General features: G+C 41.3%; 1 protein-coding gene across 14 annotated transcripts in view; it reads left to right on the top strand.

Moving 5' to 3' along the window:
- The window catches only part of baz2ba (bromodomain adjacent to zinc finger domain, 2Ba), a 76,592-nt gene that overhangs the window by 16,418 nt on the left and 32,995 nt on the right, over positions 1–27,179 (top strand). For all 14 annotated transcript variants that reach the window (XM_049718215.2, XM_049718226.2, XM_049718229.2 and 11 more), the window contains one exon: positions 26,257–26,433. In XM_049718215.2, coding sequence (XP_049574172.1) covers positions 26,259–26,433 — 175 coding nt within the window. In that variant the 5' untranslated portion in view covers positions 26,257–26,258. The remainder of the gene's footprint in view (positions 1–26,256; positions 26,434–27,179) is intronic.

Genomic DNA, 27,179 nt, shown 5'->3' with positions numbered 1-27,179 from the left:
GCTACTCTTCAGCCCTATAGAAAGACTCACACTGCGCACACAGTAAGTGCTGTAATGCACGTAGACTATTTGTACTTTAGCCAAGGTGGGCGCAGCAACGATTGTCGTCGCCCCATCTGCTTGAGCCGAGCTTGAAATGCAGTGCCTTTTAATGACAAAACAAAGTGGCTGCGAGCTATGCAGAAAAGAAGGGAGTGCGCGTGCGTTTGCATGTATGGATGCATGCGAGGGTGGATGTGCGCCGCGTGAGTGTGAATTAGAGAGGAATAAAGGGAGAGTGAGAGAGAGAAAAACATCTCGAAGGTCAGGAACAGCAGGCGGCCGTAAGGGAAAGACACGTGAGACAGAGATAGTCTTGCGTCAGCCCCACAAGTTTGCTCTTTAAGTGTGTGTGTGTGTGTGTGTGTGTGTCCCCTGTGGGGCCAACATTTCCATCCGCATTCTACTGTGCGTTACAATGAAACAGAATTGCCGTATTACACATAGACATAACGTACACATTTCTGAGCCAGTCAGTCACTGAGCTTCAGATAATTTTTCAACACGGCCCTTGTGACAGTGGAAGGGAAAATTACACCTCATAGCCCGAGGGGAAGAATTTGTGTGTCTTGCTGCCTGTCACAAAAGCCGAATAGGGTTTCATCAATCTGAGCAAGCGCTATCATTTTCAGCTCTTGCGCTTTGTTTCTCTGTCTTTTTTTTTCTCTCCCAGTGCCCTTTAAACTGGTTCCCTGTTAGATTAAGGAAGTGCTGAGATAACGCCGAAACATTTAGTACTTTGCACTTGCCTCGGAGCTACGGTTGTTAAAAAAGCTGCTGGGAGCCTGTCCTCGGGATAGAGAGGAAGGAGTCTCGATAGACGGCGTACATTCAGCTGACACATTCGGCGTTCAGTTGGGGCTTGCCCATCATGTCGTCTTTAGATGTTCTGAAGGCACACATACACAGTGGTGGGGGAAAAAAAACAAAACAAATACTTGAGTAAGTAAATTAGGTATTTGGTATTTATGTTTCTGACACCTTATTCCTTTCTACATATAAAATAAACTTATTAATGTACAGTCAACAATATCAACAGGTGCCTTTTTATTTTTATTTTTTCACATGAGTATTTGTACTTTCACTTAAGTAGAGCGTGTGATTCCTTACAACACACATGTCTTGGTCCTCACGGTGTTACTTAATAGGGTTCAGTCCACCAGCCAGACTTCTGATTAACCCCCTCTGCCAAAAAAGCTTGCACTCTCCCTGTCACCAGCACAAGAAGAGTGAGGCTGCGCTTTTCCAGACCCTTGTGCCATGAATCACTGCCCGCGCCCAGGGAGCCTCAGTCCGCTTGGGGGCTGCCCGCCTGGACGATAATGTGCGTGGTCATGAGGGGGCCTCAATGAATTGGGGCCCAGACAAAACCAGGGAAACAAACCCAAGCTGTCACAGAGAGGGCGACAACAAGAGGTCTGTGTGTGTGTGCACCGATGTGTGTGGTGTGTCTGTGTACTTTTTATAGTTCATGCTGGGATGTCGAGCCTGCAATCCAGTTGTGTGGGTATCGTCATACAGCAACTTAGTCTCAGCAGTTGATTGGAATTTGAGGCCCTTGGACTGAGCTTGAATGTGTTATTTCCTTTTCACTTTTTTTCTATCTCAACTGTGGTATTCATGTTTGCAAGTGTAAGTGTAGATTCAAATCATTTGCCCCCATATGAAACAATGAAAAATAGGAACAATTTGTTGCTCTTGAAACGTTGCTCTTTATGAAGTTTGTTAAAGATTGTGTTTGACGGTATCGTCACACCATTTGTGGCTTCGGTTTAGTTTGTGATTTTCAACTATTGAAGCTGAGTTTTGGGATGGGAAAAAAAATATTGACAAGGCATTCAATTTTGCTGGAAAATTTTGGTAAGGGTAATACGTAATGAAGGCGGGTCATTGATGTGCATCGTCTCACTTTGGCCCGATGCACACCAAGCGTTGCCATGACTGAGCTGGACAGTTGCCAACAAATTACAACCAGCAACTCGCACGTGCACACGTAATCGACTCGCTGCAATAAAAAAACCGACCGCTGATTTTCTTATCTGGCTGCAGTATTTTGAGCCACCGCACATACTGTTCTGTATTTTTTTTTTTTATTGAAATCCAAGCAACATAATGAATTTCAAGAAAGAAGCAGATTGCACTGGCCTCTCCAGCTATAGTATAATACAAAAGGAGAAAATTAGTGAGGAATAAAGGAGAGAATGGATATCCTACTACAGTAAATGGAGGTCTGGGCATATTGCAATAATATGCCTTCATTTGTAAGATTGCAGGGACAATCAACTTTAGAGCGATTGTTTAATGTTAATGCTGGTTTTTATTTGAAAATGTATCATCTCATTTTGTGTAAGGTTAGGCCATTTAATACAGCTGGTTAAAAACGTTTGCTGACTGTTAACTCACAACTGAAGATTATCATGCTGGCTTTTGCCTTTAATGGATGAATCCCTACTGCTTGAGTGTTTTAGCGCCTATACAAATATGTTCTCCATGTCGTGTGTGTGTGCGTGTGGGTTTGCGTGTGTGTGTGTGTGTGTGTCTGTGCATATGGTACATGCAAGGTTTGCTGTGTTGTGGCTGATCATTAAGCAGACCACACACAGTCATTCTTTTTGTCACACACACACGCACGCACGCGCACACACACACTTCTTGCAGCTGTTGCTCTCTGAGTCTTTAGGTTTATTGAGGCTATCTTGCATTTATGACCAAACCGCATCTCCTCAACACTTTATTCTTTGCTTGGCCTCTTCAGCCGCCCCGTTGCTCAACATCCTTCACCAAATAGTCCTTCGGAACCTGGCTTACCGGCATGCTAGTTGCTGGGAAGCGTTTGCCCCTACGAGGCCCGCGAGTCCCCAGGCCCGTTTGCCAGGCCAGGTTGTAACCTGGATACAGCTGCAGTCCAGAGGAACCATTAGCAGAGCCAGGAGGCCCTTAGCTCCCAGGGAGAGCTCATTACAGTATTTGTGCAGTCACACTTCTCTGAAACACAGCAGTACGCTTGGTGAAACTAGCCAGGACGTGCAGCCTCGGGTAAAGCATCGCGGCCCCATTTGGACTCGTGTGGGACGAAATGAGATTTCATCGAAAGACACAAACAACTGCAACGATAGATATTAATCATTAAACACAGGCGGCTTTGGTTGAATGTCACTATTTGCGGGGTTTTGATCTGCTTTTTGTCGAGTATGTGTGAGTTTGCACGCGATCGGGATTGGGAGTGTGTGTTTGTGTGCTCTCAGAGGCCCATTTCAGCTGTCTGGTGTGGTGTGCAGATGGCTGCGCAGGAGCGTCCTGAATGAGATATCCCCTTTCTCTTGTCTTTTGCATCCTCCTCCTCTCCTGAGTTACATCCCTGCCTTGCGTCCTCCTCTCTTTCATCGCCACATCTGCTGAGGGCCATCTTGGGCAGTGAAGTCTTTTCCACCGCTCTTTCCCCCCCCCTCCTCTCCCTCTTACTTATGTGCCTCTCAGAGCTCTGTGTTGCAGCCGTGGCACACAGTGGCTTTGGAATGAAATGTCTCTTAACCGAGCCATGTGCCCCGGAGCTACGGTAATTGCAGGTGAAATTCAGCTTCCTCTTTAAAATGCCATCTCTCATTTCCAGTTACCAGCCCCCCCTCTGTATTTTGCTCCCCCCGCACTCCCTCCCCGCTGCACGTCTCCCGCTCTCTCTCTCCCCCTCTGGCTGTCTTTCAGAGGCGTGTGAATCCCTCAGCCCCTGTCGCGTCTCTCTGCCCCAGCAGACACTCCCACAATGCACAGCGCTGATGGTTGCACAGCGATATCAGCTATGCGGTTGCTTGGACACACTTAACGTGTATGAGTGAGCAAGTCAAATATAGTATTTATGAAAAAGGCTCGGCTGTTGCAACGACAAAGAGCCACACCGACCACAACGTGTTACGGAAAATGAGTGCTAACATTACAGCTGGACAAACTGAAATTAATGATGCCCGTTTTTAATTGACAATTACCACACTGCTCTTAATAATCCTTTGGGCTCCAAAACCGGCCGTTTGGGTCCATCTTTTTTCCTGTGTTAAAGCAAATGTAATGAAACTCCCCATGAAACCTGCATTTACTGGAGTGAATCATACAAATGACCAAAATGCCCACAGGCATCAGTGCACCGCAAGGAACGCATGAGATAGCCCGCAGGCCTGTTCTAAAAATAGCCCACTGGTGATGCAGTGGATATTGTGATTGACAAGGAATGTTGCAGAGTTGATCATTCGAAAGAACAATATATTTGTGAGGATAGAAAAATAGTTTGTTTACCCATCAAATCATTGTTGAAAATAATCACTATGGCCAATGTCCTCATTTAGATGAATATCATTAATTATCAATAATAGCAAATTTGCTGTTTTTGCATCTAACTGGTAGAACTCTGTTTCAAAAAGGACTGTGACCCCTGGCCTACATTCAACACTTAAACCTTTTGAACCCGGCTCTCTCATTTCTTTTTGTTTTTTAGTTCTATTTTAAGAGGGGGAAGCTCTGACTGCTGGCTCTGTTGATTTTTATTTAAGAATATGTCAAATATTAATTGCTGATGTTGTTTTACCTTTGCATTGTGCAAAGTAGAATTTAAAGGTTTCAGAAATAAAACGAAATGGATATATTTCTGGAAGTAAGTGGTGTTTGTTAAAAACTTTATTTTGCATTTCAAGTTGAATGGCCACAAACAAAGGCGCTTTATAACAATCCCAATACATATTGTTATAAGACAATACTAGCCAGAACTGAGCATTATTATAATAAAAAAAAAAGCAAGAATCTGTGGTGCCTAATATATATTACTTTTGTCCGGACGCCGTCATTGTTCATTGCGAGGAATAGAGGGGAAAAAAAGCAGCAGTGTGTCTTTAGAGGAGTGTGCGCGGCATATACAGCGTCAGCAAGGCGTGATCTGTGTGGAGGTGACATGAAGGTGAACGCAGCTTGCAGAATGCTCTCCCGACTCAGGAGGCAGCAAATGGCTCTGTGGCAGATGGAGTCTTTGTCAGCGAAGAAAAATGGCAGTTCAAGAGCATCACAGGGACCCTCATATGCACCCATTCCCTTTGCACACACGTATGCACCATAATACATCCAGTCTGTCACACATGCATGTATAGATGCATGCATTACACTTACATTCGCACTGCCTACACAGACAAATGCACATATTGACACATATATCTGCTCCTCCTCTCCTCTCCTTGGCGAGCTGGGCTGGCGGGCGGTGACCTTCCCTGCTCGAAGGGTTCTTTGGCTGTTTGATCAATTATCCCTCTCCCATTGTTTACAGGGAAGCAGAAGTGGAGAGAAGGCTCAAAATGGCCACTGTCAGGTGGAGGGATCCATTTCCCTGCCAGCGTGGGGAGGAGGGGGGGTAGGGAGAGAAAGGGAGAGACAAGAGACCGGAGCTGTAAAGTGTCTTCGCAGGCAAAGGGAGGAGCAGCGAGGATGGGATGACATTACAGACAAGGCGCAGTTTGGTTGAACCCGAGTTACCATTTATAATACTCATTTGAGACCAAAAAGATTTACGTGTGTAATTCAAACTTCAATAACCGTCGCTGTTGTTTTGAGTCCATATGTCAATTTAGGAAGGACTTCGATGTTACCGTATGTAGATCTTAGCTAAGCTACTTACATGAATGATGTCATGCATGCTGTGATTGCATCTTTGCCATCAACATCTGAAATCCTGGCACCCTCATTCTGGTTGTTGGCAATGGCAGAATTGTGCTTCTCTTGTCTAACAGCTTCACGTGTGCAGCAAAAGCGAATATAACACCACCTCCTCAATGCCAAATGCCAATGTACAATGACCTTTTGGTATTTTAATTAGAAAAGAATATTCGATGTAGTTTATTTATGTTGCATATTTAATTTTGGTCTATAATTTGTGTGCAACACTGTTACCGCTGCAGTTTTCATAGTACAGTACTGTTATGCGCTCGCATGTGGGCAAGGAGAGCCACAGTCTTAGCAATTATTGAATGGAACCAACCTATTTTAAATAAAAACATGTAATTAAATGTAGTGACTGGAATGTAATGGCTTAATCTAATTTCAGTTCATTTGATTTGCGACACCAATTTGATCTCGTATTGTCACCAAAATATTACCAATGCCTATAATGCAGCAAAGTCAGCACTGCATGTACACCTACTATTTGAAACATTGAGACGTGAAGATTGGGGAACGGGTGATGGGGGTACATATTCTAAAGGTCAGGTGGCATGGAGAGAAAAATAAGGGGGAACAAATGATGCACTAAGCGAATGACACTCTGAGGTCCTGCTTTAATATGTATGTATCGCAGGTTGATGGCTGATTTCATTAGCGTCTCTCATTGTTATTCATAGATTGTCCTCCTGCAGCAAAATGAATATTGTATTCACACACACGCGCGCGCGCGCGCACATACACACACACTCTTCAATAAACACACAACAATGGCATTTTCCAGGGAATACAGTCTGTGGATCTTGTAGAAGGCGCGAAGAAAAGGCTGATGTTACCGCAGGCTGTTATCTGTGCGGGCTATAATTAAAACAATTTACAGCCCTGTCATTTTAACACAGCTTTTTGGCGCGGCTGCGGACAATTCTTGTCAGGTTGTGAGGATTTAGCGCTCCTTGTTGATATTACGGAGAATTATTTTCAGAGAAAGGTTACCTTTGTTTGAGTGACAGGAGCGGAATAAGCTATGTTGTGTAGAAGGGTTTAGATTACGTCACTTCGAGTGACCCTAATCTGTGTGTCCGTGCGTGTGTGTGTTTGTGCGCGTGTGTGTAAGTGAGGAAGTCTTGAGTGCATGGTCATTAGTAGTCATTGGGTTTACGAGACTGGGTGCACATTGAGTAGGGCTAGCTAAACTATGGCCAGGGGCCCATTTGAGGCCCACTGTCCACTTTTTAGTAGCCTGCAGCAAATACTCAAAATAACATTTGACACACTGCACAACCCTAAATAAAGAATGGGAGGCAAGCATGACAACTTATAGTTTAATATAGTTGTTGTGGTGCGGAAATCCCGTTTGTTAAAATATGGTGGGTTCCATCGAGTTTCACCAATTGATTGATATCAATGTTCTTTGTACTCCATTATTTTTCTGAACCAGTTTGAAGTACACTAAAAACTATCTTGGCAACACATGTATTAACGTTCATGGAAGCTTAAAAGGATCCTAACTTCAGCACTTCCTCATTCCGTGGAAGCCTTGCGGTATTAGGCCGACTCAAGATAGAAAATCTGGAATTTTTAAGACATCAAGTGAGAATACAGATACATATCTGGCAAATGCACTGCGAGTATTTTTTCATTACATCCCATCTGTACTTTGGTACTTGAGTACTCGTATAGACATCTTATAAACAATATATACAATTGCTTAGATGAACGAGTTTTGGCATATTCTCAAATTGGCCCTTGCATAATTAAATTTCTCTGTATGTATTTGACTGACCGAGTGCAGTGCATACGACGAGCACATGAAGAATGCCTGACTGCCTCTCCTTCCTTCAAGATGAGTCTGTTTCAAGCAGGAATTCCAGTCCTTAGTGGGACATGAGCAAATGTTCTCAAGAGAGATATTAATAGCTATTGTGGGTGGAAAAAGGAAAAATTAAGGATTTTTTCCATATGTTTTACATGGAAAGTGTCCAGGTGGATTATTGTCTCTTGGCCTTGTGTTTTTAAAGCAGCTCAAATCCTCGAGGCGTTAGCCTTGTTAGTAACACAACACGCACTGGCTAACACTCCGAATGCTTGTCTGAAGTACAACAGGCCATTACTGATTAACGCATCTGATCCCAGCCAGTAGAAGGCACATTTTAATTCCTTGTATGAATGTTGTTGGTTTGAAACACAACACACGTTTCTCGCAGGCACACAAAGACATGTTTGTCATTTGAGAAACAATGTTGGCTTGTCTTCTCATATTTCACACTTGGTTTCATCCCCTTAACCGCAAGTGTTGAGCCTGGACATGCTGCCTGACCTCTTAAGTCATGGATGTTGGCGTCATCACAAGGGTGTGCTTCATTTTGCCCACTTTTATTTCAAACATGCAGTACAGAAAACTTAAAGAAATAGAACATCTACAGTTTCAAACACAGTGCAGAAGATGTTGATAAAGTAGTAGTAAGATTTTTTTAAGATTCTTAGTCCTTCACTATGACTTAAGATAAATTCTAAATTATTTAATTGTGAAACCTTCTGGCATGTGCAACCTTGGCCACTGGGGGCAGTGTAATAGACACAATCAAAGACGTTTCACCCCTGTCAGTGAATCTGTGAGCTTTAATAATTTTTTTCGCAGACATTTTGATTACATGTTACTATTACTCTTGTTAATGATTACTCTTTGTTAATATAGCCATCACTTGAAGTGTTGTAACACCACCACATACATTCTATTCATTAGTTCGTTTATGCCACTTTGCATTTTGCGTTAGCATTAAGATTGTGGCAAAGTTTTGTACCGTACCAGAGCTCAAACTCTTAAGACACCGAATACTAAGAAACTCCTTTTCAATGCGTTCAAGTTTTCATTTTGATTTCAACCAAGTCAACAAAACTGCACGCACACACGCGGTGTGACAGGATGTCACATATTTGGAGTTTCGCAGCAAGCTGGCATTCCAAGACAGCAAAGAAAGGAGATAATGTCAGTGAGCTAGCTGCTGGTTAACTCCCTGCTTCATCCTGTTCCTGGGCCACAAAGCGTGAAGGGTGTGTTTTTTTTGACACAAACAGAGCCCACGCTTGCATCTCATACACACACACACACACGCACAAAGATCGCATTGCTTCTCCCAGCCTGCTAGACGACAAAAGCTAAAAAAACGAATTGACAAAGGACAGACATAGACTTTTCATTTTGGAAGCAGGAAGTGGGCCACACTGAGTGACAGGATGTAGAGTGATGTCACATGCTTGGATTATGCGTGTGAAGGTCATAGGATAAACATATATTTTTCTCCCTCTGTATTTAAAAGTACAACACATCTGAAAATGGCCTTTGTCTTTTTCATAAAATGGTGGGGCTATATTTAAATAAAAAAAATCCTAAAATTAATCTAGTCAGCAGCAGGAGGAAAAAGTGCTTCCTCTTAAAAACTACCCACACTGCTTTTCCGCCTTGTTGCGACTTGTTTGTCTGTCATTGGAGGATTTTGTCTTCTTCCAGAAAAATTGCTCTCTCAGCTCAGGAAGAGGTGAAGCTGCACACCCAAAATACTCAGAACATGAGTGGAACTCTTCTGCTCTCATTATAATGTGGACTTTCTCTCCGTGTATACGGATGTCAGGCGCACGCATGCATGCACGGCATTGTCGTCTTTTCCACGGGTGTGTTGTCACATGCAGCTGTTTGCTCTCCACTCTGTCTACTGTGACCCGAGTTATTGGAAATGGGCCAGTATGGAGTTTCTCTGATTTATTCCGAACATCTGTCTTTGGCAGGTGTGTGGAACCACAGGCTCTTCTGTCTGAGCCTATGATGTGCTTATCAGTACAGAGAGTATGTGTGTATTTACAGGATGTGTGTTTGCGTTTGAGCAAAACAACAATGAGAGTGCAATCCCTACCCTGGATGGGACGAGTCATATTTGAGCCTTGTGTAATCTAAGCAAACGTGTGAACAGACAAACCCTAAGCAGTGGTCTTAGGTCCGACTCCCTCCTTCGCACTGACTTGGTGAGACATGGCTTTCGGTAAGCAGGGCGAGACGGCTTCAAGTTCAGTCTTAACCGCTCACCAGTGCTGAGACGGTTACTCTTTACCCGTTTTGAATCTTCCTTTTAGAAATGGAACAACAGGAGGGCTCGGTCTAGTGAGTGGATCATCCACTAGGGAAGTGTGGCCATCTTAAGGACGGGACCAGTTGATCCAGTGGGTGTTGTTTCACTTGAAGGTCTGCAATATTGTTGCACCAATTACATTCCCAGTTGACTGTGTGTGATTCAAACTGTCGGAGTGTGATTGCAGTGCAGCAATGTCAAGACTGAGCTCAACTTAAGTCAACAATTCAGGCTCACCTATTGTGACCCCGTTTTTTAAACTTTTCCACGATCTGACGTTGCCTGTATATAAAAGACTGAGCTTTCTCCAAAGGCACCAGTAGTAAACAAACTTTCATGTCACATGAAAAAGTATTTTAGCCCTATTTTCTACTATTGTAGATTAAATGTGTCAGTCGAAAAGATTTGCTTCAAAAGGAGACAGAATGCCAGGCGTGATTTAAATTTCTGCTGTTACGTTGATTCAAAAATAGACAGGGTGGAAATCCAAGACACGTTAACATGATCATTTAGGCATTTGCTGTCTTTTCTGTTGCTTGGATTAATGCCACAGATGTGGTCTTTTGATAGCAAAGTGGGTAAAATGGTGTGAAGCTGATGTTAACAACTAGTCTAGCCATAATGTTTTGCTAATGTACAGATAACCAAAGCAAACCTTTTGTAGATGGATTTCCTTTTAGAACTGCCTATCAACATCAATAGGCAGTCTTGACATATTCTCTGTTCCACCCTCAGGTTATGGTTAGTGCTGTGTAATCTCTATAACATTTTATATCTCAGTATACGTAATTTTATTTTATATTCTGACAATAATATTTAATCTTGTCTTTTACTAATAAAACATTGTATATAGAAAATGCAATAAAATGCGGTAGTATCACCAGTTTTAAGTAATGTACCATATTTCTCGGACCATAAAGTGCACCCGATTATTAATGAACTATACTGTATTCATACATTTTCACACAGCCGATTATAAAGTGAATTGTATTTGTGAAACATTGTATGTCAAATAGTTCATTATAATTATACCCTGTTTATGTGATAGATTGGGCTCAACGCTACAACCATTATGCTCGCAATTGTGGCAAACTTTTGAATGTGTGCTGGTAAAGATTTCAACTAGTCCCAAAGTTGATCATCTCTGCTATATGACCAATCAACCAACTGTATAAATAACGGGTAATATTGTAAACTAGACGTTGTGGTAATATCGGGTATCGTTTATACTGCTGATTTATTGATTTACATTTTGGGGAAACTGAAAAAAATGACACATTTTGGGATTTATCTGGTGATGCAACCACAAAGTATATGTTTTTAACCGTGATTGTGGTTCAGTTCAGCAGTAGTAAATCCTATTTCTGCCACCGGTATGTATCCTGCCATCTATTGTTTTCAAACATTATGAAATGGCCTATCTGTAATCGCACAAGGGATGTGTGCCGACACAGGAAATGGGGCCATGTCACTGGCAAAAAGAAAAAGATCTCTATTCTGTTGATATTCAGCACAGCATTTCAAAGAAGCCTATCGCTGCTAACATAGTCAGTCTTTTAAAGGCACAGCTGGACGTTTGAAACGGCCTTCTACATTTGCACCCAGGGGGAGCAAAATTTCCCTGGCTAGAGGAGCAGAGGTGTGAAACCAGAGCGCTTTTTCCAATGACATACATTTTTATTCATTTACTGCAATACTTCTTCATGCATTCCCGTACACAGACTATCATTGGTAAGTGTAGTGAAGGAAGTGTCAAGATCATTTCCTAATGCGTAAGTGATGATGGCAAAATGGGCAGCCAAAGTGTTAAAAATTGAGCAATTTTACACTCAAAAAATACCACTTTTGAACAAAATTTCCTCTTACCATTCTGTCACTGGAGCTCCACCAGACATCTTAAATCCCCCCGTAAGCCTCAGATGAAGTATGTAATTCAATTTTTATGCTATGGTTACACAGATTGCATACAGAACAACTACACATTGCGTAGTAAAACTAACATTTCAGGGTCCTTTTGTGGAATTTTATTATTCCATACTTTTTGGTAAAATCTCACCCACAAAATGTCCTAATTGTTCCTAATATAGCATGATGTAGAGCTGTGATGGTTATTTATTTTTCACTTATTCGTTTATAAAAGGACCCAGGAAGACTTATTACAAAAGTATTACATTTTTTTACAAATTGCTGCCCAAAGTTAGCTAAGATATGTTCCAGCACGCCCGTGACCCTTAGAAGGATAAAGCTATTTGGATAATGGATAGATTTTTTCTTTTGTAAATTGTAAGTAACAGAGGTAACTGCAGCAGCTCAAAGCAGTAGTTAAACTGATTAATTGTGACCTGATTATCATAATTGCACGTTGAATTGGCATGTTGCCTCACATTATTGCCCAACCATTTGTTTGCAAAGGAAAGCATTTTATCTGGCATTCCCCTTGTTTTTTGGCTAAGACGCTGTTAAATACTTTACAGTTCAGATTTCAAGTGATGCGTATCGATTGCGTATCGATGCCAAAATCTCATAAATAACTACATGCATCTGAAAAGGTTCTGACGCATCGAATCAGAATTTCATTATAGGTCACGTTACAGCATTTTTGTTTTTTTTGTAAAAAGCAATGACATTTTGGTATTGACTCAATGGATGCCACCTTTGACCTGTTGAGAGCCATATTGTATGAGGAGAAGGTGGGCTTTATTTGTCTGAAATGATCTACTCAGTCCATCTTGAAAATATTTCCCATCATAGTTAGTTTGCACACAGTAAACTGTGATATTTCATTATCAAACCCACACAAACGCAACGTTTTGGCTGCTCTGTGTGATTCTGGTGTAATACGGATGTAAATAATTGCCTGATATTGCAGCTCGTGAATGCGTGCGTGGGCAAGCACACACGTGTGATTTTTGTAACAGCGCAAAGATGTCCCCAGGGGTTCTTTTCCCCCCCTTTTCTCATTACAAATGCTAATGTCACATTAATGAAATCGGCTTAGTTGAAGTTTATAGCGTAGCCTACACTGAGAGATTTGGCCTTGACACTTCCCACATATTTCAAGTTGAATCATATTTCTTCCCGTGGGCATACTATTCTGGGTTCCTCCAAAGTGTGTTGGCCCAGAGTGAAACTTTGGGAGGAAAAGTTTGAGTGCCAGGATTTTTAGTCATCGTTGCCGATTGAGGCTACAGACTGACATCTGCCCATGTGACAACAGTTAGCTTTTTTACTGTTGTAATGGCCCCGGTAAGGATTGGCTAATCTAAAACATCGTGGTAATGTGGTTTTTAGAGTCGCTAGCTGTTAATCATTGCTCAACACTGCGCCTGACAGGCACAACAACATGCCAGGGAATTAATCACAGATATGAGTGATTGATTTTATGCAGATAACATAATAAGCAGCTATGTTTGGATACCATTACATTACATGTTTGCATAAGGGTAAATTTAAATATCCACAAGTCAAGTTGGGGTTATGCACCATTTTAAAACTCATAAATATGTCAGGGGGTTGACTTTATTGCTGATTCATAGAAGGTCTACTTTAAGTAGTTGTTCCCACAGAGCAGAGAGAAGTATATTCTCCATGTGTCAGTATATTCTACATGTCTACTCACGGTTTATAATACCTATGCTAAGTATCCTTAGTATGGTTGTGGCATTTTTTGCATGCGTTACCATTAAGCTAGCAGACCTTTGTTAGCCAAAATTAGTTTAGGTCAACATTTTTAAATATGCACTGATTTATTACTCCTAATGGGAGTGATCAAAAACACCTGGTTAAGTGTAGTCATGGTCGATATTACCTTCTTAAGGGACGATAACCATGTTTAACCAAATTACGGTTCGATATTGTACTTTTTAAAAATATTTTGGTAAATAGGACTGTTTTTTACTTTTAAGCTAAACGTAATGCAATATGTAGTATGTTAAGTTAAAGACTGAAAGAAAAGTATTCTTTTGTTTTAATTATTATTAGTAAATCAGTGTCCCAACACTGGTGATTTATTTCTAGAGCAGCTACTAACTAGTCATACCTGCTTGGCACCATGTGGTGTAGTTTTTATTTTTTACCACAATATGTATAATAGACATAGCAAAAAGGATCTGTAAGTGTACTGGAACTCCCGCAATTACTCAGTTGCCTCCTTCCATTGTTCTTCTCCCTGTATTTGCCCATCCCTTCGAGGAAAAAAGTGGCTGGCCTCTTTTTACACAGAGGAATGCTTTAAAAAGTGTGTTTTGAATAGTTTTAGGCGTGTGTTAATGACTTAAGTGTTTCAACTCAGCAGTGTAGGAGTGAAACTAAAATTACCACCTAAAATGACCAAAAGGAGATAGATTTTTTTATTCCTAAAATTTCAAAGTTTGAACATAAACACTTAAATTTACAAAAACAAAAAACATACTGAAATAATGATTTCATTCAATTGTGTTGTAATTGAAAGTTTAGATGGTCCAAAATTAATAAGTTTAGACATTTCTTCAAGCTTATATGTAAATGTACTAAAGCGGTTAATACAAATGAACTGTCAAGGCAGGGATTATTTGGAGTCAGAGGGAGCCCATGTACCACCAGTAGTATTAATAACGTGCTACGTATCATACCCCCACGATAACCATTGGGGTTTATACCGCCCCAAAACAACACAAAGAATTCCCTCGATAAACTCATCAAACCCTTCTATTGTTTGCTCTTTTCACCTGTGTATTTGGTTGCATGTCTACGCTCTTGCCTTGCTCCACTTTGTCAAAAAAATGTAAAAAACCTTAGACTCTAAAAGCTTCAACAAAGACCGATAAAAGATTGCTCCTTGCAATTAAAAGCCAATTTGGTAAAAGTGATTATGTTATGCTAATCATGGGAGATAATATCATGAAATTCATTGTGGTAGAGGGAGGTAGAGCGTGTGTGTGTGTGTGTGTGTGCAAAGAGAGGAGTGACAGTCCAGCCGCCATTACAAGCTGCTGATTTCGCTCTGCAATGTCAGAGCGCCTCTCCCTGAGCAAGACACTGAAAAATGGCAGCGCTGTGATGTGCTGGCACCTCACCTGCTTGCGCCATGTGTGTCCCTCTCTCTGTCTCTTTCTCTCTGGTTCTCGCTCAGTGTGTGTGCATGTGTGTGTATGTGCGTGTGTGTGCTGGCCTCCCTCCCATGTTGCAGTGAAGCGTAACAGAGTGGCTGACTGCCCGCTGCACCCTCTCCCCGATCTCTGTCAATACAACATGATTCTTTTCCAACCCGTCTTTTTAACATTAAGTACTATTCATATCTGAGCAGACATATAATAGTCCCAATTCACCATGACGTCACACGTTATCAATCAGAAAAATGACATATGTTCTCAGATGGTAGCGTTAATAATTTACATTATTTTGATCAATCGAGAAATCAGAAGTAGATCAACTATTGACCCTGGGCCTGGACCCCTTTTGCAACCATATGTACCCCACCTCCTATTTTTATACAAAGATTTACTTGTGACAAAGGAGGGTTTGGACAGATGCCAGATATTTTTTAATGTATTTAGATTTTCTTTCTCATGGCAATTATAAGGCATAAAAATTCTCAGATGTTTGTGAAGTTTTTATTTCATTAAATAGATAATTTTGATCAAATGTATTGAAATAATAACTAGATTTTCTTTTATTTTTCATACATAACGTTGCTACTTTTTGGGGGCCCGTCTGTCTATTTTAAAAATCAAACGTGGCCCTTATTGCAGCTGTAATCTAAAGACGGCTAGCTTACTAGCTTCATTTTTTAAGCACTATTGATTGGACCTCTTAGTGTTACCTCCAAGTATTCTGGTGCCTGTTCTTCATAAACAATCAGAATTGATCTATATTGATTGACATTTTGAGTTTAATGCTTTATTTGATTTCCAGATTGTGTGGCATTGGAAATTTTGTTTCTCTCTGCTGCCTTATGTTTCCTTATTTCTATTTTAATTTGTTGTGTCAAACTGAAAGCCAGAGTCCTTTCAAAAACTCATTTCATGTCCGTGGGCGTTATTAATGACAGAGGCATCAGACAGTATAAGGGTAAAAAATTGAATGAGCGGAGAAGAGCCTCAGATGGAGAAAAGTGCAAATGGGTTGTGGCCTATACATAATGAACACCGCGAAGATAGAAGAAACCATTTTGCTTGATACTGTTAAAACTGAAGTTGTGGTTTGATATTTAGTACAGTACAGTAAATAAACACAAAGTCTTTAATCAACATTTTTCATATTGCAGGGGTGGAAAAAAAGAAAGAAAAAAAAGAACAAAAACAAATTAGGACCCGTCAAATTGACATGTCTTTCTATTGTTTTCAACGATATATAATATATATAATATGAAATCTACTTTACAAGTACAATCGAAGCTTATAGCAGCATCATACCCATCACCCAGTTGTTCACAGTAGGCAAAATGAAGTGGACAAGCTGAAAGGATGCCTGCTTAAAAATATTTTTAAATGATTTATCGACTGTCAAAATAGGCGAGGGTGTATTTCCTTTCAGTTGAATCAGCCAGCTGACTTAACTGTCTCATCGGCTAATGGTTTCTTGTAATATGAACACAGTTCAACCTAAGTGTTTGTGTGTGTTAGGTGGATTTTGAATGAAATGTTAATGTTGAATGAAAAAATGTTCTACCCTATTTTTTGGAACAGAAGTCGTACCAGTTAAAGAATGCATAGAAGAAAAACATAACTTGCTCCTCAATATAAACCACGTTTTGGGGTGGGAATTTACTTAGCAAAAAGTAGAGCAAAGACAGTAGAGCTCGGACTCCATACCCAAAGGGCATAAGTCAAGATATGATACTTGCATAAAATATGATTTTTTTTTTTAAAGTCAGAATTCTAGTATTCATTTTTAGCAACCATTTGATTTTGCAAATGTCTGGTTTATTGCCATATGTTCTTAGTTTCAACACTTGGTACAGTAAAATGGATTTAACTACTCCATATTCACTAACGGAAAAAGGAAATCGTACATGTTCCTGTATATGTGCATGAAATGAATCTACTATTTACTGTTTGTTGAAACAATGTGTTGTGACACACCGAAACATCTTCTGCCAGAAATGCAATGGAATCAATTTGCTGCGGATAGTTTGGCGATTGAGGAAGGAAGAAATAGAGCAGCAAAAAATGACATTCTTAAGCATGATATGATTCAGGAGCAGTAAATGGTTATGGGAACTGGTAGTCATGAATAAGTCAATGTTTTCCTACTGTAGTGCACTGTTGGCATACTTGCATGGAAGTGTTTTTGTTTGTTACAACTGAAGTTGTATGTTGAATGAATGAATGAATCCAAGTGTCATAGACGTAAGTGGCTGGAACAAATGCACAAGGAAAGGCTTGCTGCTCCTTTGGCTGCTTCATTGTCCTGTCATTGTCAGTCGTTTTGCCGTTTTAAGAGCATGTCATTTGCATTATGCATATGTGGAGTAGTCTGCTCATTTTTTTTCCACCATTTTCCTTGCCTGGCATCCCCGATAAGTACATGAGGTTTTGGGGGGCAATGTAAGCATGAAGTTTGAGCGCCGCATCATAATTCTTTATTGTGTGTGTATATTTTTCATGTTAAGTCATAGGATGCACCAGAATCACACAATTAAAATGAATCTCGTTCTAAAAAAGGTTGATAACAATATTATACTCGACAACAGAAAAACTAGTCCAAAACAAAAGTAGGACAAATTAAATAGAACACACTGTTCATCATGGCTTAAAAACATGTGCATGTGCGTATCCGGCAGTAATCAAGTAATAAGAGGAAATTGACTACAAATTGCTCAAATACTTTATTTTTCAGACACTTGGAATTTGGTCTCTGCGTGAGGTCAGTTGTATAATTTGTGTCAATGCACAATATTTAAAAACCCCTTGGGTACAATTTTTGTAAATCATCACTTTGGCCCTATTATACAGAGATTCGTGCTTTGGGAACTGGATAGAGCAAAATGTGCAAATGGTTATTTACCATAAGGGGTAATTAACAGTAGCATTTTTGTAGCGTTTCTCACCTCTGATGTTTTTGCCACATGTTGGGGTGACACATTGAAGTCAGGGTGAAGTTGGAGATCATCAAAGAAGTCCCCAGAGGTTGAATTAGAAAAACAATAATGCATGGCATTGCCGTGTGAGTTTTAAGTAAAAGTCATTTCTTGATTTATAATCATCATTAAACGGTTATTGTTGCACATTCCCAAGCACCACAAAGATAAACATTGGGCACAATGTGCTCACAACCAAGGATCGGAATATTCCAAACTAAATAGCTTATGGGATCAATGTGCTCCCCAAGCGTAAACATCAACCTCTATCTCCAATTATATTTCATTAGTACCAAATATGCACTCTATTGCAAGGAAAAATGTGATGCCAAAATACAAGACACCCACTGAAATGTTTTTTTCTCCAGCCGCTTGTTCAGAGTTAGAACCTGGGGAAAGCTTAGCATTTAAGCTCCTCTTCTCAGTATACGAAGACTGCAGTCCTTCTGTGCTGAATCAGCTAAAAACTCGTATTGTTTGTCCATTGCAGTGCGCAACAGTTTCGAGCTGAGATACATATCAAGTCCTTCTGAACCAATCTGAACATTGCAGACCTCTCAGATCCGCGAGTTGTGTACTATAGGGCTGCTAGTAGAATTTAAAAGAAACACTGTCGGATTCAAGCTGTCTCTGTGCCGCTGAGATAGGGGACACATTGCCAGAAGCGCTACTCATTGAAATAATACATCTTCATATTTGACTAACAAACGACTGATCATTACGTTACAATTTTATACTGTGATTTTACGTTTTCTCTTCATTGCGCTCTGTTTGTATCACATTTTCCGTTTGCAGTATGTAAAACATTTCGGGCATGAAATACTGTATGTGTCTGTATACAAGACTTGGAGCCTGTACTGGTGCTAATCTGAGTGAGCACTTAAATTGTGTGTGTTTTTGATGGGCATTAGTTAGGGTGCACTAATGGTTTTCACCACTGAAAAGGTTGCGGCTGCTGCAAGTGAAAATGGGATACAAAAAAATACTTAAGTCATGTTTTGGCTGAAGAACGTCATCCCGAATACATGACCCATCTTATGTAAGATTGTATTTCAAACTGGTGGCAGCCTACTTTAAAATGGCTCTGGTAGAGGTCGGCACCAATTCTCACAGTGCATTGAAATGAGCCAGATGTGAGGATATGTGGAGTTGAAAGAAGTCTGGTCAAAGGTAATATTCATGACTCCTTCTTGTGACTGGCGAATGGCGGTAAGCCAGCCCTCCGATCATTTAGAAATACAAACTGCTAAAGACTAGGGTGCTACAGTTTCGGCCAAATATTGAACCGTCGGGTCCGCTCTGTACAGATAATACGCCCTCATGGACAGCGGGTTCTCGTTTGAATACTTTGTCTTACACGGATGGTCACTGTGTATGTGTAGGCGGGCCAAAGCGCAGTCATCATTGCCAGGTCCGGGTACCATCATTTATAAACTTGGGGCTAGTTGTTAAAAAAATGTTGTAAATGTTGGCCCATTACAAGTTAACTTAAAGAAATGATTGATTTTTTCCTCTCATTGTCCAAGTCTTTTCATCAAAACCTTGAATCAATTATTAGTTGTGCAAGATAAGCAATGTGGGCCATAGAAAGTTTCAGGTACTAAATTCTATTCATGTAAGAGAAATGAAAGAAGGGTGTTGTCACAGGCGTGGGCGTGTCCGTGTTTGAATGCCATACTGTTCTTCATCGGGATGGTGGTGTTGTGCGCATCAGTCATTACGGAGTTCAGTAGACAAATGTGGCGAAGAGATCACGTTCATTCTGTAGAAGCGTAATGAGCGTTGAGGCTGTCAGATGAGCGAGGAGCAAGCAGAGGGAGAAGAGCAGATTCATCAGGGATGATTGTCTGCTGCACATTGCTGTTTTGTTGATGCGTACACCCTGCTCTGTTACCATGGGGAGAATAATTAGCTCTGGCTGGATGCAGATGTGCATGAGCGTAAGAGATGGGAATTTGTTATTGAGCTGACTGCATGATATTTAAAATGGTGCATTATGGGTGTGTTTGTGCGCATAAATGCATACAGGCATGCGCGGATACACTACACACTCACTTCTGGCTCATTCTCATCTATTTATGGACAGGAAATGGGAGTGGTGCTATATCTGTTGGAGCTGAGTAACACTATTCTGTCACACATAGGTTTTGACATCAAACGCAATGTGACAAGCCTATCTTATTCCTCTCCAGCGAGTCATCACTATGTCCCAAAATCACATTATTGTCACTGGGAACCCAGCAGTGACGGATGTTGAGTTGGGGTGTTGATTCCAGCCTTTGGCAACCACAGTGCACTTGAAAAGGCAAATAAAGCCATTTGGCAAGTGCCGATTTCTTGTCGTTTAAAAAAAAAAAAAAAAAAAAAGGTGTGCTGCTGCTTTTTATAGTTTATTTAAAGCCCCTTACAGGGAAATTGAGCCATGCCTTACAAACGGGACCTTGAATCCTGCGGCTGGGAACATCCCTCCCATATGCTTTCACGCTGGATCCGGATCATATCGTTACCTTTTTGCCCTGGCCAGGAAGTAAGAAGCTCTAGTGTGGTAAGCTCCACCAGTACATGGAGGCAGACAGGCGGACACTGGTGTGACTGTAATACGACCTGTGGCCAGCAGCGCAGCCAAGGCGAGCTGAGGAGTGGTGAGCGATGACGCCCATCCCCATCATGCCCCGCACTGCCATCTGTCACTGGGCAGGAGGAGTAAGGCTCTGGGAGGGGCCTGACTCACTAGTTGTTGACGCCAATACAGGCCGCACTGGGGCATGCAGTCTCTTTGTACTCGCTGACTGGCTTTTTTTTGCCTGTGGTTTGGTCATACACCATACTTGACAATTCAGTGTTAATTTTTTTAAGCACCTATTTATTGCAGAGGGGACAAAATATGTAATATAGAGACCTTATTAACATATTTTAAATGGTTTTAAGTTTCCTTATGTCATAAAATAGACTAGGAAACAAAAAGAGGACTCGTGCAGTTCAAATAGAAAGGCAAAGTATCATTCTGTCAAGCTTTTTGGCACTTGACCTTTACTGTGAACCTGACAAATAAATCAAAAGGGGAAAAAAAATTGTATATACAATCACAAATGTTCAACCAAGTTATAGAATTTTCTCTAATAAAAGTCTGCAAACCTGATCCAATTGTCCAAATCCTCAGAAATTCAGCCTCTCATCAGTAAATATTGTCAGATTTTTGTAGACATTATTTTTGAAACTTTACACTTGGCTTGTTTCTATTATCGGTTTGTATTAGAAAAAAAAAAACGATGCAGGCCTGTTAGTCAGAAATGGAAGTTAATACAATGACAGTTAAAAAGATGTAGCAAGAAACAAACCAGGATGTTGTACAATGGAGCACATACTCACACACTGTGACTGTTTTGTATGTGTGTGTGTGTGTGTGTGTGTGTATGTGTGTGTGCACGCATGCTGGGAGGGGAAGGAGAAACGGGGTCAGACATGCTTGCTTGTACACTCCGTTGCCATAAGGAAGGTGATCTTTGTCAGTTAGGGGTGATTGACAACTAAACTATGCTGATCAAACATCTATATGGACGTGTGTGCCACGCCCCACTAAAACAATCCAACTTCAACAGCGCACCAAATAAGAGCAAAGCGTGTTGGCGTCCAGCTTTTTATCACTCCTGGATGAAGTTTACTGTAAAACTGACCCATAAAGCACGAGACTATAACATTATGTATTGAAACATCCAAATGCAACTCCACCATCTATTAGAGGGTGACTGGCATAATGCTAACATAGTGCAAAAAGCCATAGACAGGCTAATGGAAATTAGCATACTCCAGTCTAGTGCTTATGACACTGTTGAATATTTATTATTTTGGGCAAAGGACTGGACAGAACCGCTCAGTTGTCTGTGCATGACAATCACCATAAGTCAAAGGAGATTTTGTAGCAGATGCAGTCATGATGCCATTGTGCCCGCTGAAGTAAAGTGCAGAAAGCAAGCAAGCTGTAAGCCGCCACCACCACCGTGTGTCTTCGAATGGGGTCAGGGCATCACACGGAATAATGCATTTCCCTCCCAAGCGCTCCTTCCATTACGGCCGGAGAAGAGACATTGTGTCCACACTCTGATTACCGCTGATCCATGCTGATGACTCTGTTGGCGGATTATCTCAGTTAGTATCAGCCATCTGCTACTCTGTGTTTTGTGTGTTTCTGTGTTACTGTGTGGTGTAATTGTTGGTAGGGTAAAGAGGGAATGGGACAGGCCTGAGACGCTGATCGGGGGTAGGGAGGGTCTGAGGTTGGAACATGTGACGGATTTGGATTTTTTTTTTTTTTTGTTCAATTGTTGTGTGCATGCATGCAAGATGGCCTTTCAACTAGGTTTGCATGTAATAGCGGTATCAACGTCAAAATGATACACCATCACGTCTTTTCAGCACTGATGCATACGTTGGCATAGCTCGACTATGGTAGACCACGTCGTTTTTTATTCAATCTCCAGGGCCCCGCACAACAACAGAATGGCAAGCATGGAGGGTCACCACACAAAACAGCTGTGAAAAAAAAATATTTTAATGTTCTCCAGTGTCCAACATTAAATTAAAATATTTTTTAAAAAAAACATGTCCGTAATTCCACTGCTCTTTTAGCCATGGTATTGTTGAAGTATCGGTATCCAGGTGGACTTGTATAATATTGAAGTTTTGTTAACTGTGACAACCCCAAATGCAAAACTTAAAAAGAAATATTTTGCAAGGCCACATTGGAAGGGACACAGGACATCACACTGCCAGCACCCTCTTCTTTTTGTACACCTCTTTCAGATGAAGCTGACATGCAACCATAAAACCACAGTTCTGTTTATAACAATACAATCTCCTGAAGGGCTGTTGCACCCGGCGACTATTAGCCGCATGCATTGACAGCTGGGCAATGTGTTGTAAGCCTACTGGTGGCGCACCGGTACACACCTTATAAATCATAGCCAATCGTCCATTAGCATAAATTCTCTCCCTTCTCCTTGCAACTGCAAAAGCTGCTGTCCGTGCTCAGAGCGCTTCTTGTTGATTGGCTGCCGCTGTTCAAGTCAAATTGATTTAGCAGCCCACAGATATTGTAGCATTGGCCACTGTAGTGTGTGTTGTTAATTATCTATAAAATCAAGCTAATTCTGACGCTAAATCCATTTTAATTTCTCATAATTAAGTTAGGATTGGATCTTTGAATACCTTGGCACTGCATTAGTGTTGCAATCGGCGTGTTTGGCGATAGACAGCCGAGCCTAATGATATTATTGTTATTGGATTTAATTGCAGTGAGTGATCAGTTTGTGGTCGCCGGAGGAAGATGGACTGGCCTCACATTCTTTTCTCCCCCTGCTGTCCTTTCTCTCGCCATCTCTCATCCCCAGAAAGAGGCCCTTTGAGAGATGAGAGCAGATGAGGGGGAGGGTAGCGCCGCTTTCCACCCCTGCAAAGGAGGGATTGCTTTTTTTCTTGTTTGTTAGGGAGGAGAATCAATTCTATTCACATCATCACATTCTGACAAGGCGAAGCAGTCAGTGTAGATATCGAGAAAATACAGGTTTGCTTTGGTCTTATTTCTTCATCTGTCTTTTTTCCATGACAAAATACCATTTCCTTGTTGTCCTCCACCTTAAGCATCCTCTCTTTTCTCCTCTGAAAAAGGTAGGGAATGATGCGCTTCACTTAGCAGCTGACACCGCATAAGCTTGCTCGTCCTCTGAGACACGAGCCTTTTGTTTTCCTGTACATTATGATAATTATGAAGGGCCACCGTTCCCCCTCCATCTTCATCACACTTGGATTGATACATGATTTCTTTTTCTTCAAGAGCTGCCACTGACGTCACTCTTTTAAAAAGGAATGTCCAAGTCTCAATTTTTCTGGTGGAGTCTGACTCCATTGAACAGAATGTGTCAAGAATGTCAGTAGTTTTAGTTGCAATAACACTAATGTAGCTGTCCCCCCAGCTCCAAAGAACAGGCAAGAGACGGGCGCTTTACTTTATTTGTAGATTGGTACTAAGTACAAGTTACACGTCAGGACGATGAATTTTCTCTTTTGAAGCACAGACATTTGGCCTGTTGTTTTGAGATTAAGGACTTATTTATTATTATTCATATAGGGATGTAAACAACAGAATCCTGAATGTAAATCTAATTACTTTTGGTCTGTCAAAGACATTTTTTTTTTTAGATTCAGGACGATATTTCGTCATTGTGCGTCCTTGGGAAATCTAGTCTCCTTCATGGGACCTTTTAGCCATATGACATGGCTTTAAAAGAGAGCTTTGTGACTTGGAAAATAAAGTCCTTCCAAGGTATGTTGACATACAAATCTACTTTTCATACTCATCTACTCTAAAATCTACTCTGATCTAGTATGCCACATTTATTTGCCAATCTGTGTCTTTAGCTCACACTGTCACCTTGCGCGAGAGGCGAGATTTGCAGGACCTTTGACCTTGCTCATAATTAGACAACCGCCATGTTTTTTTTTTTTTTTTTTTTTCCCCACTGCAGCAATGGCTGCCCAAGATGAACGGCACAGCAGCCTCCTCCCTGTGGACTGCAGCAGGTTTCCTTGTCATCTGCGCCTCTTTCTCACCCCCTCTTTCCCTCTCTCTTGTCAGTGTTGCTCCTGGCGAAAGGCTGATACTTGATATTCAGAGGATAGCAGCTTTTGTCTCAGAGATTTAATCAGTGGCTCTGCAGTGGAGAGGGAGGTAGGGAGGGGGTGGCGGAAAAGGGGGAAGGCAAAAGAGATGGAGGAAGAGACTGTTTATATGTAATGACACAATAACAAAGCCTGCCTGTAAAACACAATCTGCAAACTGCGCTTTTGAGGGGGATTTCCATTGCTGGATTAGTGTCAGGCAGAGGGATGTGGCAAAAGAAGACAGGAAAAGAGTCAGGTTGACGTGTGAGACTGGGGAGGTGACTGTGCGTGTGTGAGTGTTGTGTGTGTGTGTGTGTGTTGTGTGAGTGTTGGTGCATGCGTGCACGCAAATTGATGTTTGGATTCCGCTTTCATATATGTTTGGCTGCACGTGCTGGCGACTGTGTGGGCACCTTGCTTTTGTAAACGGAAGCAGATTAAAGTTGGCTAATGTAAGTTTGATGTTTGGCTGACGAAATTCTTCTTGTGAGAGTTTCTGTTGCTGATGGGTTGATAATGGCTGGCGCGGTAGTAATGTGACTGATGCGGTAGTAATGCGTCCGTCACTTTAAAAAACTCTTCATGTTGTTGCGAAGGCCGCACAAGATCTCTTTATGGAATTTCTTAGTCAAGGCCAGCGTATCACAGATATCACCAGTTTTTCTGGATTCATTCGGTGTACTTGTGGTATTGAGTTGCAAGCTTGTGTTTGTTGATTTATTTACTTGTTTTAGTGTTGCGAGCAAAAAATTGATTGAGGATTCTGCTTCACTCTACCGTTAGATGGCGGTGCATTAACCATAGAGTCAGAATGAGTGAGCGTGGAGAAAAAAAAGGAAAGCAAATGGACAAAATGTTGCAAAAAGCGTTAAATTCTCTAACATCATTGCTATTATTGAATGTATGCATTAGTTTTTTTTTCTAAACACATTGTAATTCATTTTCTTTTTTGCTTTTGGTGGCCACAGGAACAGGTTACTGGCATTTCCTTTCATTTTAATGGGAGGAAAAGATGGCAGTAATTATGTTCCCAAAATTGCTATGTATCTATTATGTATAAGATCACCTAAAAATTGTTGAAAGAGAACATTCAAGTCCTTGTTCAGCCATCAAACTAAATCCCCCAAGCTAGAAATTTTACAATGGATTTGACATACAAACATGAATGTAAATGTTGTCTTTCAACATAAGGTGACATCAATGCAAAAGAGAGTTCTTCTTGCCCATGAAGGGTTCCATCTTTGAAAATTACCCTAAAATGACTATAGACTTTTGGAACCTTAAATCATAGACATCTCAGCATACACAAGAGCGAAAGCTGAAACCGCGTTTGGGATAGCTGCAGTTTTCCCGTTTACCCAAAGTCAAAATATGCTTTGTTGTCCGCAATTGGCTCTTAGACTGATGTTCTCCTTGCAAGCTCGCATAGAATCAATAGAAGCTGAGAGGCAGTGAGCATGGCTAAATAGAAATATTGTTCAGGGGAAGTGAGATGTGAAAGGAAAAGTGTCAGCGTGCGTGCGTGCGTGCGTGCGTGCGTGCGTGCGTGCGTGCGTGCGTGCGTGCGCACAGGCACGCGTGTACGCACTGGAAATGTTGTGCAGGTGTGTCCGTTTGCATGTGTGTGTATGCACTAAGGTTTGTGTGCGTGTGTTTTTGCTATTGTAACCCCGTTGATTGGATTGTGTTTGACAGATATGGAGTCTGGAGAGCGGCTGGCCTCCCCTGCGCCCACCCTGTCTGCTGCGCGCACCTCCTCCCCTGCGGCCTCTTCCTCCTCATCCTCCTCTTCCTCGTCATCTCCCGCTCCCCACTCAAAGAGCAGCCTGGCCCCAAGCCCCTCGGCTCTGGGATCCACCCTTAGCACCTCTGGTAAGAAACACTTTTTTTTTGTCCCGGGTCAATCATTGGTCAGTTTGATCAATAAAACAAGTCAAATCAAAAGTCACGCTGCACGTACAACAAGCACGGTAGCTAGCAGACCTATGTCGTCCTCAAAAACAAGCCAAAGGTTTAATGGGTGGTTTTTTTTTTTTTTTCTTCAATCAAATCAACACATCTAATTAATTTCCACATGAGTCAAAATGTTTTAAATAAACTACTTTTGGGGTGTTTGAATCCTCTAAACTGTTTTGCGCGAATGGGTGGACAGTTGTTAAAGGTTAAATGCAATTGTAGTGTTCTTACAAGTTAAATATGACTGAACGTCACAAATGCGTCATACTGGATTTCAATTCTGCACAGTTTGTACATTTAATGTGATTCTTCAACAAACCACATTTTAGAATCACTATTCTAAACTATTAAAAGTGACAAATGTGGTCACCTTCATGTCGTGATAGCATTCAGAATCCTCCTTTCTTTAGCATGAGAATGAGTTTCCCGCCGTATTAATTATACAGTTAGTCGGATGTGAATACACCTCTTTCCCAACTACCAGCATTTATATTCCCCTTGCTGACAGCTTTGGTTGCAATTGAAAAGCTGCTGCATTAATGAATCCCAAACAATTATGGGCTTCTTTTGTGTGAGAAACACACACATGCTTGGCCATGTCTCCTGACAACCTTCAGCTCGATGGCTCCAGCTGCCTCAGTCGAGCTCAGCACGACAATGTG

This window comes from Syngnathus scovelli, chromosome 4 (assembly GCF_024217435.2).
Source record: "Syngnathus scovelli strain Florida chromosome 4, RoL_Ssco_1.2, whole genome shotgun sequence".
NCBI classification, from domain to species: Eukaryota; Metazoa; Chordata; class Actinopteri; order Syngnathiformes; family Syngnathidae; genus Syngnathus; species Syngnathus scovelli.
The sequence above is the reverse complement of the archived record's forward strand: the minus strand, read 5'-3'. Positions and strand labels throughout refer to the sequence as shown.